The sequence below is a fragment of the Accipiter gentilis genome, chromosome 6 (assembly GCF_929443795.1).
Source record: "Accipiter gentilis chromosome 6, bAccGen1.1, whole genome shotgun sequence".
In the NCBI taxonomy this organism is placed as follows: Eukaryota; Metazoa; Chordata; class Aves; order Accipitriformes; family Accipitridae; genus Astur; species Astur gentilis.
This window is the reverse complement of record NC_064885.1, coordinates 18,523,754-18,538,371: the sequence shown is the minus strand read 5'-3', so window position 1 is coordinate 18,538,371 and position 14,618 is coordinate 18,523,754. Positions and strand designations below refer to the sequence as shown.

Below are 14,618 nucleotides of genomic sequence, written 5' to 3'. Positions count from 1 at the left end.
GTGGGGGCACAAGCAGAGCCCAGTCAGGACCCTTCCCACTGCTGACAGCTTATGCCTGCATCCGAAAGCCTGTAGGAAGGTGTAAGGGTAAAGCCATATACCTTCTTCTTCTGGAAACTTCTTTATCAAGCTTTATTTGATTTTTATAGAATTCTTCCCTTTTGTTTTTGTGACTGTTCTTGAATGTAGCCTGTCTCAGTGCTGTCTGCTCACGCACTTGAATGTAGACCACCTGTGCCAGTCACTGTCTTCAGCGCCATTTTTTGTATGACTTTTACTGCTTCATATCTTCAGGACATTTCTTCATGGAGTTGTGCTCTTGACACCTTATTTTCTATTCAGATGCATAAAAAAGGGTTTGTGTGGCATTATTTCATGAGCTACTATTGCTAGAATTATCAATCTGCTTTAGTACTTTAATGATCTAAATCCCAAGCTTGGACTTGGACTAACAACAGTATAAAGCAGAGTTTTAATACTTGCACAGAAGGTTGTAGTACTGAATGTTGGTGACAACCCCTCCCCGTGTTCCTATATATGGGATTTGTTGCCATATTTAGTGAAATTTATCAGGACAGCCATATAAAATATGGAGAAATCTGCTTGAGCTAATTGGTTGCTTGGCATTATTTTTTGACAGAACATTGTTCTTCGGTGTTGCCTGGTTGCCAGAGACAGAGCAGATAAGTGGTTTCAGAGAGACACAGAGAGGTCAGCTGTGACTGTACCAGTGGATTTCGGTGTTAAAGATTGAGATGAGCATTTGTGGGGGCAGGAATGATGAGGCATCCAAGTCAACTACTGTGCAGCTTAATAGCTGCCTGTCCAACTAGGACTGTGCTGTTGAGGAAGCTGATAGACTATTTTAGCAATCTCTGCTAACTTGTCTTTAAAGATTTTTGTATAGTGCTTGCTTCTTTTCTACATGACCTAGTTTATGCTGTGCATGTTGAGTCACTACCTACATTAAAAGTCTTCATTCTACTACTTCCTTGATGGATTTCTAGTGCATTGGGTCACCATTCTAGACCACTGTTTAATTTATTTAATTGTAATCATGTCTCTCATGTAAACTGCTTCAGAGCAAATTCTTATTTTTCATTAGTTTTATTCTTCCCTGGAACATTATTTAATTTGGGAAAACATATAATGGCTATCCTGGGCCATTCTTCCTCAAGGATTGAGAACTTTTGTATGACTATGAACTGCATTTTTTGGTGAAATATGTCCATGAGGACTTTTCTGCCAGGAAAGCTAATCCAAAATGCAGTAGGAGGTTTTGACACTGGAGAAAATTGATGAGCTTGGTAAGATCAGAGAAGAAAAACATATCTCTGGTAAAAGCAAACACAGCTTTCAAGGCACTTAGCAGAGGTATAGAGCATTTTAAGTAATACAGATAAATATCTCCCTGGAGCTTTTGCTTTTTCATCTAAGCACAGAATGGAGAACAAATTGGAAAACATGGGAGGCAAAACCAAAAGCTTTAAAGATGTCAATGAACATTTTTTAAGCTGAAAATTACTTTTAGCAGTGAAAAATAGCAGAAGGTGCATAAGGCAAAAGCAATGAAGCTGTGCATAAAATAAGGGAAAATGAGATCAGAAGGATGCAAAGGAAGTTTTGAATTAAGTGACTGCTAACTCCCTTTTTATAAATTATTTATTTGTTCTTGAAAAACATTTCTAATTTGTTTTTGTTGCTGTACTAATACACTGAAAATTGTTTATTACTATCAGACAAATGTTCTTCAGACAGTCTATGAGCAAAATGTGATAATTTAATGCTCTTTAAAAGAAATAAATTTAAGTGCAAACCATGGTAATTCTGCATAAAATGATAACATCAGTGGCATTCTAGCTGGTTCTGAGTTTTGTAGTAATGGGCTAGGTCTTAGCCGCAGAATTGCTTTGTATGCATTCTATACTACTGGCATGTATTCAGTAGAGGACTTCTGTATAATGATATGATGTGTCAGAGCAAAGCTATGAAAATGCTTGATTTTTTGTGAAATGTCACTTTAAACTGAATGGTTGGGTAGTTACACACTTTCACAGAAAATTCTGCTTTAATCATAAGCTCATATGCACCTCCATGTCCTGAACTGCCATCAATATTGAATGGAGTTCCAGGTTTAGACAATAAATATGTCCTTGCTATGCTGTGCTTATTTATTGAAGTCAAAGCATAAACAATCAAGTATTTAGTTCAAAAATAGCTTGTACTCCATTCATTCTGATGTCAAGTTACTGCACTGAACTGATAGCTGCTACACTGAATTTATACCTCACCATGTTATTAGAAGTAATCAAGTGACGCGGCCTTAACAAAACATCACATGTAATGACAACATTGATGAGGATGATCTTTGGAGGTCTTGGTGTAACCTCTGACAGCACTTTATTTTCTATTACTAGGGAGCTTCCAGGTAATAATAATATAACGAACCCTTAGGCACTTTTTCTTGGCCCATTGACAAAATTGGGTTCATAAGATGCAGTTGCATTATGAAGTGAAATGAGGGCTCAGGAACAGGCTTATGTATTCCCAGATTCTGACTGCTGCTTTTCCTAACCAAGCTGCACAAGATCAAGCTAAAGGTTGTTGGTTTTTTTTTTTTCACCTGTTCTGCAAAAAGTTTCAGTGTGGCATCATGTGTAACTTGGACAGCCAAGACTGTCACCAGGAGTGCCAGTATAAATATCTGTGTTTTCACTTCAGTTCTCCTACTGTAGCTGTGTCAAGTCCATTAAGCTAAAATTACTAGTTATATCAGCTGTTGTTCTCTGCATCATGATTGTGTTAGATACTTACTTGCATAGAAATCTTTATGAAGCCATCCTCTTTATCATGGCAACTGCAGTTGCTAATCCAGATGAATATGTCAGCAAATATTTTCTTTAATCACTGACAGTTTTCACAGATTTTGAGAACAGAATGTTTATGTCAGTAGCCTATACAGGTATGGGATGAATGAATGATTGGTCAACATGCCATTGAAGGGTATTTGCTAATACCTTGAGGAGACCTTAGGAAAAGGTTCCTGCTTATGAAACAGATGAAGCGCCGTTTTCTTCTGTGCAAGGAGTATAAATGCCATATTTGTATTTCTCTCAGGCTTATCTTCTATCTTGAGACTTCAATGCTTGTTCTAGCTACAGACAGCTAACTCTCCATTATCTGTAGCATATTAAGGGCTGGGCTGAGCAGAATGGCCTTCCTGTGGTAATAATGGGTACTTCTGTAGCAAACATTCTTTTAGGCAACAAAAAGGGTTCCCAAATTAAATAGATGTGTGTACAAAGAGGAAGGTGAATGTTTTTCCCAAAGGCTGAGACTTTCCTTGGTCTGATAAAATTTGGTAAATCATAATCATCAAGGTATGAATTGGCAGACATGAGCTTGTTACCTAGTCAAGTTTCCTGTCAACACAGCAACGTCACAATGAAATCATGTTTGCATCTTTGCCCTGTGCCTTTTTTTCAGAGCCTGTTTTCTTATTTCTACTTGATCTTTTCTTTGCAACATGCAGCAGTTGTTGAATCTTTTAAAATCATACTTTTCAGTCTAGAAAAAGACACAATCATTTATGGTAACAAAACACAAATGGAGAAAAATTATGTGAAGGACGGGCATGCATGAGGCTGGAATTGTGCCCTGCAATTGCCTCTATAGTTTCCTTGTGGTTTTTTCCTTTATGCTATGTCATAGTGTCCCTCACTGCAGCCAAGCTCATATAATTGATGCAGTGCTGCTGAGGATCTTGTGGTCTATATCAATTTGTTGTTTTTGTTGTTGCAGTGATTGCTGATGGGCCACTGGATAAGACAGCTCTAGCAGACGATGTGGGAAGTGAGGAGGACCTGTATGAGGACTTCCGGAGCTCCAACCACCGCTATGGCCACCCTGGGGGAGGCGGAGAGCAGCTTGCCATCAATGAGGTATTGCACTGGATGGTTTCTGACAGACAGGATAGGGAAGGATGCTGGTTCTTGTTGTGAACCATAAGAAAGGTCAATAAACAAACCAATAATGGCAAACTGGATGGGGCTTCAAATGTCATTTACTGTGTGTACCATTTACAACTAATGACAGGGTCTGGGCCTTCTGTCAGGGCGTTGTCCCTAATGGTAGAGGACGACAATGTAAGGTAATGCAGAACCACACGTGCTACGCAGGTAACCCTCCTCTTAGGTGTTTTTGGGCAGGAAGTTTAAAACCATTAATGAGCAGCCCGCAGGGCTGGTGTGAGACTTGAAGTGTGATGTACTGAAGGCATAAAGGAAATGTTGAAAAAAACCTGCTTTACGTACTTCTTTATTGGTAGATGAGAAGGGTGCAAAGTTTAATGTAGGCTTGGCCTTCACTGCTTCTTCCTGTTCCCCAGTCAACTCACTCTAGGGATGTGAAAGACACGCTTTTTTAGTCAGTGCTTTAGCTATTTTCTTTTATGATGCTGACACCAGTAAATTTGAGATCAGCAATTTAAAAATGTACTACTAAATTTAACTGATGTGATGAGTAACATATTAACAGGATTTAAGATGTTTTTTCTGCAAAAATACAATGGCTTTGTCTAATGCGTTAGAACTGACATCCTGTTACAGAATGCTTTTTTGGTGGGGTGAACTAATAAGCTTTTTCATTGGAAGAGTGGAGCACGCTCACCATATAAGTGATATCTCTTGCACTCTTACACCTTCTTTCTCTCTTTGCTATACTCCATTACCTTTACATGACCTTCACAAGATGAGAACGCAAGGATAAAAGATGTATAACTGAAACTATGCTGACTGAGGCTCTGTGCCTGTATGTTTGATATATACAGCGATGGGGCTTCTGGGGTCTAGAAAAGCTCCAGAAAGCTGCACAGTGAGGATAACAGCTTTTCTTCAAAAACAACAGCAGCAAATGCTCTTCTAGCAGTTTTCCTGCTCCTAGCACTCAGAATCCCTGACTACAGCCCTGAGTGCCTGGGGTAAGGAAGAGACTTGCTATATTTACTTCCCCTATTGCTTATATCCTATGGTTATCAAACTATGGCCAGATCTTTTTGATTTAACCTCAGCTGTTTTGGGCTGTTGTCACTGGCAAGCAAACATTAGTAGAACACCAGAAAATCTTGAGTTGCATTCTCCTACATTTAGCTGGTGTATTTGTGAAAGAGTCCCAAGTACCACAGGAGTGAGTCCTATAGTGTGCACTGAGAGTGAGAGAGGAAAGTTCTGCTTCCTTCCCATTCAGGCACTTGCCTTGGTAAGTCTTCTTAGTGTGTCTCATCAAACAGAACATTGTCTGGATTTTTGTTTCCTTTTTTTTAAAGGAAAAGGCAAAATATTTTATTATTTTAAAGGAAATCTTCACAACTCTTTAAAAGCAGGAAAAAAATTAACTTGGCAGTGGGTCTATATATCCATCATGCATGTTGTGGCTTTCTCTCTCATCATTCATTATTATTGAGAACAATTGTTTTTCTTTTCTTAAAAGTTCACTTTATTAGAGTAAAAATTCATCATTTAACTTCTAATCAGGAAAGCAAATGGATGTGTCCAAAGCAAGTGTAATTTGTATAGTCTTTGAAGCATATGTGGAGTTTTGTTGGCTGGCTGACTGGCAGAAAAAAAATTATTTTTGGCTTGTTCCCTAGAAGCTTGCCTGTTCTGGCGCCAACAAAACTGTAAGAACAGGCAGTACATTATTTACTTTGTCAACTGGTTCCTACGGGTAATTAATCCATCACTTAGCTTCACTGAGCCTTAGCAAAGTGCTTTCCTACACAATCACTACTGGAATAAAAGAGTACAGTAAAATAAAAAATCTCTGAGGTGAAATACTAAATCTGTGAGGTAGGGATTTTACAAGAACAGACATCTTAAGTGTTAGAATTTAAATATCTCAAATAGCTGGCAATTGGACAGGCTTATCTTCATCTTCCCTGCTGGACCAAAAGCTGGGTATTGATTAGTCTTGAGTATTTTCCATAGTAGTGCTAGGAGTGATATAGGGTGAAGATACCAATGTCCAATCATTTAGTCACATTTTGTGAGTAGTCTTGTCTTTGTTTTATTGCATTCCAAAACATGTTTTATTGCTTGTAGATAAGGAAACTATGGTAACGGCATTATTCTTAGCCTTCCTGGAAGAAGCAGCTTTCAAATAAATAGAGAAGGTTGAAATACATTTTTAAGGCATTTGGCAGACCAAGTGTTGCATTAAAAAACAAAACGCCCAACCACTGAGTTTTAGCTCATTTTGGATAAAGAGAAAATGGTTATGAAATAAAAAATAAAAACCCTTTCATAAAACTAGAATAATTTATTGGCAAGAAGACTAAAGGAATAGAAGAAAGCTGGAAAGGTTGTATAGAGCCCACCTAAGAAGACCAGCATGAGAGTGTCTAAGATCCAAGAAAAACTCAATCAAAAAGTAATAATAAGGGTTTGGGATGAGAAAAGAGGCAGGGGAAGTCATTTTCTTGGAGCATCTGTTTGACATTCTTTCAAAGGCATTCTTGATGCTCATGAAAAGAGATTTTTGTGTTTAGATTGTACTTAGACTTTACTTTGTGTTTGTTCCAGATAAAGACCCTATCCTTGTTTCTTTTTGCTTCCATAGTATAATAAGGTAAAATGCAGCAAGAGAAAAATCTATACTGCAAATGCATTGTGGTTCTGTCCTTCCAGTGCATAAATAGTAAGTATAGGACAGACATAGCTTCAAGCTTCATGAAATGTGTTACATGTAGACTGAAGTCAAGAACATGAGGGATTAAGCATATAAAAAGCCTGCCTGCCCAGCTCTCAAGTGATCATGGTGATAATGAGGAAAACTATACTGCTTATCAAGTAATTGGCCTGTGTGAGTGGGCCTGTTTGCTTGGAAATATCTGATGTGTACAAAGGGTTTGCTCTGTCCTGCTGCACGAAGGGTCCATATGGCTCCGTGCTTTGGACCAAATGCTATTGCAGTTCAACATGTTGAGTGTTTAGCTCCTTGAAGCCCTAGATGAACAGTACCATCCCCATCTTCTGAAAGCAAAGCACTAAATATTTGGAAAATAACAGCAAGACTCCCTGGTTTTTTCCTTATCTCTTATGGCTCTATGTTTGATAAGTTTGGAATTTGGTATGTGAAGTCTTGTTCTGAGGAAATGCACGACTCATTGGCTTCAGCAGGCCAGGATTTTTATCTAAGATGTAACACCATTGCCTTACATTTTAAAGTGACAATATTGTAGTATGTTACAGATGTTTGTGCTAACCAGTGCTTGTTGACAAGATGCAATTAAGCTAATTGGTTCCAACATAGAAGTTTCTGATTTAACAAAGTAATTCATATAGAAGAATGTTCAGGAAGGGGCGCAAACAATACATCTGCCACATACCAAAGGTGGCAGATATTGTAGCAGTCCTCTCTGTCTTACCGAGCCATGTACAACTGGGGCTGTTGAGTCTCTAAAGTATTATTCTTGTGCTAAACTCTTTGATCACTCACTGGGAAGTTGTTCTAGGCTTACCCAGTGCTCCTCCAAGCACAGCCAATTTTAAACAAGACAGACATGTAAACTGGTTGGGTTTTTAAAAAAAAAAAACCCAGAACAAAACAAACCAAAACCAACCAACCAAAAAAACCAAAAACACAAAACAAACAAACAAACAAGAACAACAACAACAAAAAACCAGAACAAAACCCCAAACTCATAAAATGTCAATGCAGATGAATTCAGAACAACATGTTTTAATTTTGTTAAATGTCAATAATATCCTTCATAGCATTTTTCACATTATCCATCTACATTCCAGTTAATAGAAATCTCTTGTGTACTATATGAGGACAAATTTCAAAAGACAGAAAAAATTTAAAATAGTGTCGCAAAATGTTATCATCCCCTTTTATTAAAAGAGTACAGAATATGTTGAAAAAGCTACAGTCACAACAGATTTCCAGACTGAAAACAGAATTAGAATTATTGATCATATGGAAGCAATGTATAACATTCCTGTGTAATCTGGGAGAGGAGATTTACTACTTTTATATCCTAATGTGAGTATATTGCTCTCCCAACTGATACTAAAGCAAATAGAAACCAGTTAACAAATACCCCCACGCGCCTTTTTTTTTTCTCAGAGGGCTTAATTCCCACTTTTGTGTCTTGCATATTTCTGCAACCAAGGTTGACAACTGTGGTGCAGAAGCAGCAATTATGATTTATTTGCAGAGTACTGTATAAAGCTCAGTGCTGTCAAGGACAAGAAATAATGTTCCCTGATGGACATAAATCTTTACTGGATCCGAAGTTTTGGTCAAAGTGCTTGCATAACTTTGCATAGGGTTCAGATGTGCATGTTCAGAGTATGAAGTCAGAATTGTAACTTCATTTACTGTCTGATGGATTTAGTTTTTACAGTTCTCAGGTCTGCAAAATTCTAAAGTTGTTTCAGAGGGCTTTTTGCAATGGATTTAAAGCAAATCAGTATATTCAAATACTCTACAGCAATTATGTCTCATCAAACATCAGGATCAGGAGCTCAGTGGTCCCAGGGGTCACTAGAGCCATATTTCTGCTTTCTACCATGGGCAGCTGTGGCTGCTCTGAGCCACTTTCTCATGCCCTCGTCAGTATTAGGACTTGGTTGTTCACTGCACAAGGGATCCTCCCACAGCAGGCTGAAGAGGAAGAGAGGGTGATGGAAGCCAGTATAGCTCACTCAGCACTGTGTGTTATCCTCATCTGAGGAAAGACATCTTGCAAGTGGATGTTGGGTTTTTTTGGAAAGATAGGAGAAATGGTTTCACATTTGCAGTCATGTAGTGAGCAATCCAAATGCTTGTTCCCACACGTACATGTGAGGTGTGGGTTGGTAGCTCCCATAACATGTATGCTATGATCTGTAGCACACACACAGACCACCAGCAGGAATTCAATCCACACATAAGCATTTCTATAAAATACATAATTTTGCTAGACCCATGCTTTCTCTAAATAGCACTATTAATTTGATACTCATTAGGAACAAACAAAAAACACCCAGGATTAGCTTAGGTCTTGGGGCAAGAATAGCACATGGGGGTCTGTCACAATTTTAACTCCTAAACAAAAATGCTGAGGTGTTAACGGTGGAAGGGGCCCTGCACATGCATAAGGGTATGACTGGGTTATGGGGTCAGTCTCTGACTGGACCTAACTCCTCCTTCCAGGAGCCAAACTTGAAGAAGCAGAACAGCAGAGGTAGCCTCTGTGTTTCACCTCTTTGTGGGCACAGGTGTGTCCCCACACACATACTGACATTTGAAGAGGGGAAGATACTGCCCAAACTTTCATCTGTGGCTGTAAAACAGACCTAATTACATCACTCAAATAACTGGAGACAGCATGATGACTTTGGAGTTCTTACATTAGCCCTGCCAGCTGTTAAATTGTGAAGACTCTATCAGCTTCTGTTAACACTCATTAATGATAGCTTGTGAGTATTAGGGGACTCTTAATAATGTCTGTTGTTTGCTGGCATTAAATGTGTTTCCAGTTAGTGTGATATAGAGAGGCTTGGCTCCACAAATAGTTTTCCACTTGGAGAAAAATGATCCAACAATGTTTTAACTCCTGAAGTTACTTGTGCCAAATCATCTCAAAGTCTGCCTGTATTTTATCCAGTGTGTCTGTGGGTTCCTAGAACTCTGTCTGATGCTCCTCACCTCTTAAAGAAAACATGGCATGTCTACTGATGCTGATCACAAGAGGTCTTTTTATGGTGAAGGCTGCAACCAACTTCCAATACTTTGACATCCCGTTAAAAGAGCTCTTTTAGTCCGTACCAGTGGTATCGTATCCTGTAGGGCTAAGGGTTATGCTTGCAGAAGGTCTTGGCTTTCTGCCTGCCACTTCTAGCACAAGGGCCATCTACCATGGCACCACTGAGATCTTCAAATCCTTGCTCTGCTGCACTTGAGTTATTGTGGCAGGCAGGCGCTAACCCTCTAAGGTTCTAATGGTCCCTACCTGCTGAGGGGCCTCACATGCACCTAATCCCAGGCTTTCGAATTTGCCATCCTTCAACCAGTGTGGCCTGCAGGGCCTGGCTGTGGAGTGCACACACTCGATCAGACCCTGTGCAATGACAGCCAAGGATAACCTGTGAGCAGGTGAAGATGAGTGATTTCACCATTCATGTGTGAAGTGGGAGCCTTGTTTTCAAACCTGCCCTCTGTCTGTTACGGACAAGGAACTTGCCCCTGCCCTTGGTGTACCTCACTAGCTATCCTTGGGAGCTCCTTGTTTGGCTTTCAGGGATCCTTGGTTTGGTACATAAATCTCCACCACTGTCCTATGGAAGGAAGAGCATTAAAATCACTGCAATATTTGCACCCTTTATACAATCTGACTTCAGAGTGTAGCATAAATTAAACTGCAGTTATTCCTGCTTGAAAGGGTCGCCCGATGGTGTGCAAAAACAAGTCTGTTTTGCAGAATCTTGCTGTAACAATTCACTCTGCTGATGTCTTTATTTTAAAAATAGTTTTGGGGATGTCCATGCCCCAGTTCACTAGTTTAAGAAACACCTGTGAAGGATAACAGCACAATAACAAAGTGGATATTGGAGTACAAAGATTTGCTGAGAAAAGGGGATAAAGAAGGAATGTGACAGAGTAGGAATGCTGCGTAAAGGTTAGTGTAGAGGTTATTCCAGGTTTAAGTATTTGCATAGAGACAAAGGAGTGAATATATCTGATTTTAGATTGTATCTCAGGTTCCTCAGCATAGTTTTGATATCAGAATGTTTCTTGGATTTGTTCTCCTCTCTCCAAATCCTGATTTAGAGCAGCTCCTCTCCGCAAAGTTTTCTCTTTTTTCCTAATCCCCAGAAGACATTTGAACCCTGTGGTGGAAAAATAAAATCTCTCCTGACTCTTCTGGCCCTTCAGAGAGCACTGTTAATCCCTCAAAAGATCTTCCCTGTCAGTTTCAGCCCTGTCCTGTGGCCAAGGCCCTTTGTACATACACTACAGTAAACTGGGGACAGAGTTGGCAGCAAGTTCAGCCATGCTTTAATGCAATGAAGGCATTGGCATATTCCTTGCAGTTTTGTATTGCCACTCTGATAAAAGCAGCAAAACTGTGGGAGCTGTAGAGGGAAGAAAGATCAGTGACAACAACCAAGCTGCTGAAGTGCCAGCCCGGCTTTTCCTGAGGCTTGTGGAAAGACTCCCCCTCCCTCTAGGGCACCTGGGGCCAGACCTTGCTTGGTGCCATTGGCATGCCCTGGGAGAGCCACTGTTCCACTGCAGGTCAGTCATACGCCTGCTCCTTGCAGCAAAATGAGGAAATGTTACTTGCAATAACCCCACTACTCCCACACTTGAACACATGTGCACTCCATAGGCAAGCAAACAGAATGGCCTTTGTCCTTAGCAGTATGGGGCTGACTGGCACACCTCCATGTGGCACATACTTGTCAGGCAGATTTGCATGGAATTGTGGAGCATGATCAGGGTCTCAGAGGACAGGAGTAGAGACCTGTGCTGCTTTACAGCAGTTGAACATCAAGTTCAGCTTTCTTGAAATTTTGGGTTGAGGGGCAGGTGCAGTTGTAGGGAACAGTGACCTGAAAGGTGTTGATGTGGGTTATTTTTTTCATTCTACTTCTAGCTGCTTTTATCTATAATCTTTAGAGAGGATCCTGCTTGTTATTCCACTGATTTGCCACTGGCAAGTCCTCATGTCAATGGGTTGTGTGAAAAGAAAGCAGGCTGCTTGAGCTATCCAATATGGACTGAATCTCCTGTTTCTTCACATTCCTCTGTGCCTAATGGATGTTTTGCTAGTAAAGCAGGGGGGCACCTTGTTCATTTACTGTTGGGGCTATAAGTTTCCCATCCTTGCCTTGCTGATCATCTTGACAGCCACTTACCAAGTTTATTTTCTGAGCTGTATCTATCTTAAATTGTTACTAATTTCTTGGTCGATGGGGCAGGGTCTTGGAGAACAGCCCATCAAAACTCATTCTTCAGGGTGTGTCGTTCTGTTGCATTTTTTCCAGCCTGCTGGCTAAAACAGAGGTATCTGGGAAAGGTGGCCTCGGAAGGCCGCTTGACCATGTAAAATTTCTGCCCTGCTTTTCTGTTGTGTAGGACGTAAAAATGTCTAGCCTGTTTCTTGTACACAAGTCATGTATCTTTTAGCCTGTCATAGCTTGTCTCATTCTCATACTCCATGGAGCTTGTTGTTCTCTGCAGCCCTCCTATGACTCCTCTAATTTCATCAGAAGACAATGAAGGAGGATTCTCAAATTAACATTATTACATGCCAACTTGGAAGAACTTTACAGAGCTGTTACTTGTAAGCAGTTTTCCCATTTTCTACATCCACAAGACTAGTATATTCTGTAGAGGTGAGGAAGCTGAGCAGTCAGAGAAGTGTCATAACACTGCTCTGCAACCAAACGCATTTTTTTAAAGATGGCAGCTAAAGGAATGCTCTACTCGTATTTTATAATGTGTGGGCTCAACAGAGTATGCCAGAGAGCCCAAAACTACATGGCTTTCTTGAAAATTCCTGTGTAGTCAGAAAGAAAGGAGTCTTACGGTCTAAAACAAACCAAAATATAAAGCTTGCCCCTGTTCCCTGCCCCCTCCAACCACCTCTCTTAAAAACTCTTACAGGGATTATCTTTTAGTGTGTTTTCACCTCTGTACATTATGCATCTTCCTCTACCCCATGTTGGTTACCACATTCATCTTGTCACTCACCTTGCACTGTTATTCATCCCCTTCTTCTCACCCACTTTTATCTGTTTTCACTGGCTTCATTGCAGCTTCCTCCGATATCACCTGCTCCAGGTCCCACAACTCTACCCATGCCTGTTTCCCTCTCTCCTTTCCCTGACATTTCTCAGAGTGTTTCTCTGCCTCTGTTTCTCCCTTATTTCTCTGTTCCAATCCATGTAGTGCCCAAATGAAGACCATTCCCTGTCTTTCTGTGTTATCAATGGCTGTCAAATTTTCAGCTCAAAAATCAGATGGCCAAAAAAAAAAAAAAAAGGCATTAAAATAATTTGTAGGACCTCCTGAACACCTCTTCCCTTGGTTACTAAGGATGGTTGTTGCCACCTTGTCTGTTCCTCAGCTCTATAACAAGATTGTCATCTGACCCCTTTCTAGCTATTGCATTCAAGATGTTAATCTTGCCAGGTCTCTAAGATGCAGCATTTCCTTTCCTATCCATCCGTCTTACTGTATATCCCATTCAGCCTGTCTTTATTTCAGAGCATCATTAATACAGCATCCTTTGTTCTGCCTGTGTCCAATCTGGTATTGAAAAGATCCATTTTCCTAGGCTATTGCATGGACTGTGCCAGTCTTTGCTTCTCTCTGCTTGTTTCTTGTTCCACCACATCTATCATTACGGCTTTGTTTTGTTTCCCAGACCATTCCTGTCTGTATCCCTTGCCTGTCATTGGTCATTCAGTATTGAGAGAGAATTTTCCACCTTCAGTCAAACCCAAATGTATGCCCAGCACTAGCCCAACCCACCCTGGAAATGTGTCATCTTCTGTGTGTGATGCTGGAAGCTCCCTTGCCTCAGCTCACAGAAGCGTGTGGGATGTGTTGTGTCGGTACGTGGCTTACAGCAGCAACATGGTTCCTCTGACACCAGAGCTCTAGGCCATGACAATAATTCCCAGGTGCTTCAAATGTGTTAATAGTTATTGTTGCTGCTCTTGAAAATAAAACTTGCTTTAGGAGACCTTGGAAGATTTTCTAGCTTTATTAGAGTCTGAAAGCAAAAGACTGGTTGCTAAGCACATTGTCATCTTTTTTTTTAATTGTTGTCAGGGGTGGCCCACCTAAACAGCTGCTTTTCTTGCAGCGTACCAATGTGGCCTTAATCTATGCACTACACAAAGAAACTGTCAGGCCAATTTTCTTTCCATTGATAATTATCTCATGAATCTTAGTACTCAAACAAGAGAACAACTTGTAATGTTTTGGCAGTATTACATGAGTAAACTGCCCAGGGAAATACTGGCTGTAAATGCTGTGTGGGCTTAAACCATGCAGTACTAACTAGAGAAACATGCAGTGGGAGTAACTGTACTCTAGTAACACAGTGTTACACACTGTAAAACTCAGAGAAAATTGTGGGCCTTTGACAGACTGTTTTCCATTTTAGAAATAGATGATCAAATGCAGTTTAAGAGGCTGTACTTGTTCTGATGTTTTCTGGCCATGGCTCAATAGTGAATTACATCCTTTTGGAAGGTGTTAGCTGCAGTTGTTACTGAGGGTTAATTCAATGCATAACAGGATTGATAGCTGCTTAGGTTGGATGCTGGGCAAGTGTGATAATGGGATATTTGGGAGTTAAGGAAACTTGGTTTTCATGGATTGATTTGCAGGTAGCAATGCTTGCCTCTCTCAATTTCATTCTCAGTCCTTGTTTTCAGCTGCTGAACTAAAAACTGGACATTTGTCCATTGAATGTCCACTCAGAGCCTGGATTCTTTTGTGAAAGATGCATTTGAAATGGTTCAATCACCCCAGTGTTATTAGGTGAAAGTATTTTCATCACCCAGTTAAAAAAATAAAAATTAATAGAAGCTTCTTCCCCAAGAAGCTCTTCA

At 40.2% G+C, this 14,618-nt stretch overlaps 1 protein-coding gene across 1 annotated transcript in view; it reads left to right on the top strand.

Moving 5' to 3' along the window:
- Nucleotides 1-14,618, top strand: part of ARHGEF4 (Rho guanine nucleotide exchange factor 4) — a 185,010-nt gene that overhangs the window by 132,022 nt on the left and 38,370 nt on the right. The window contains exon 5 of the mRNA XM_049802631.1: nt 3,802-3,941. Within this exon, the coding sequence (XP_049658588.1) occupies nt 3,802-3,941 (140 nt within the window). The remainder of the gene's footprint in view (nt 1-3,801; nt 3,942-14,618) is intronic.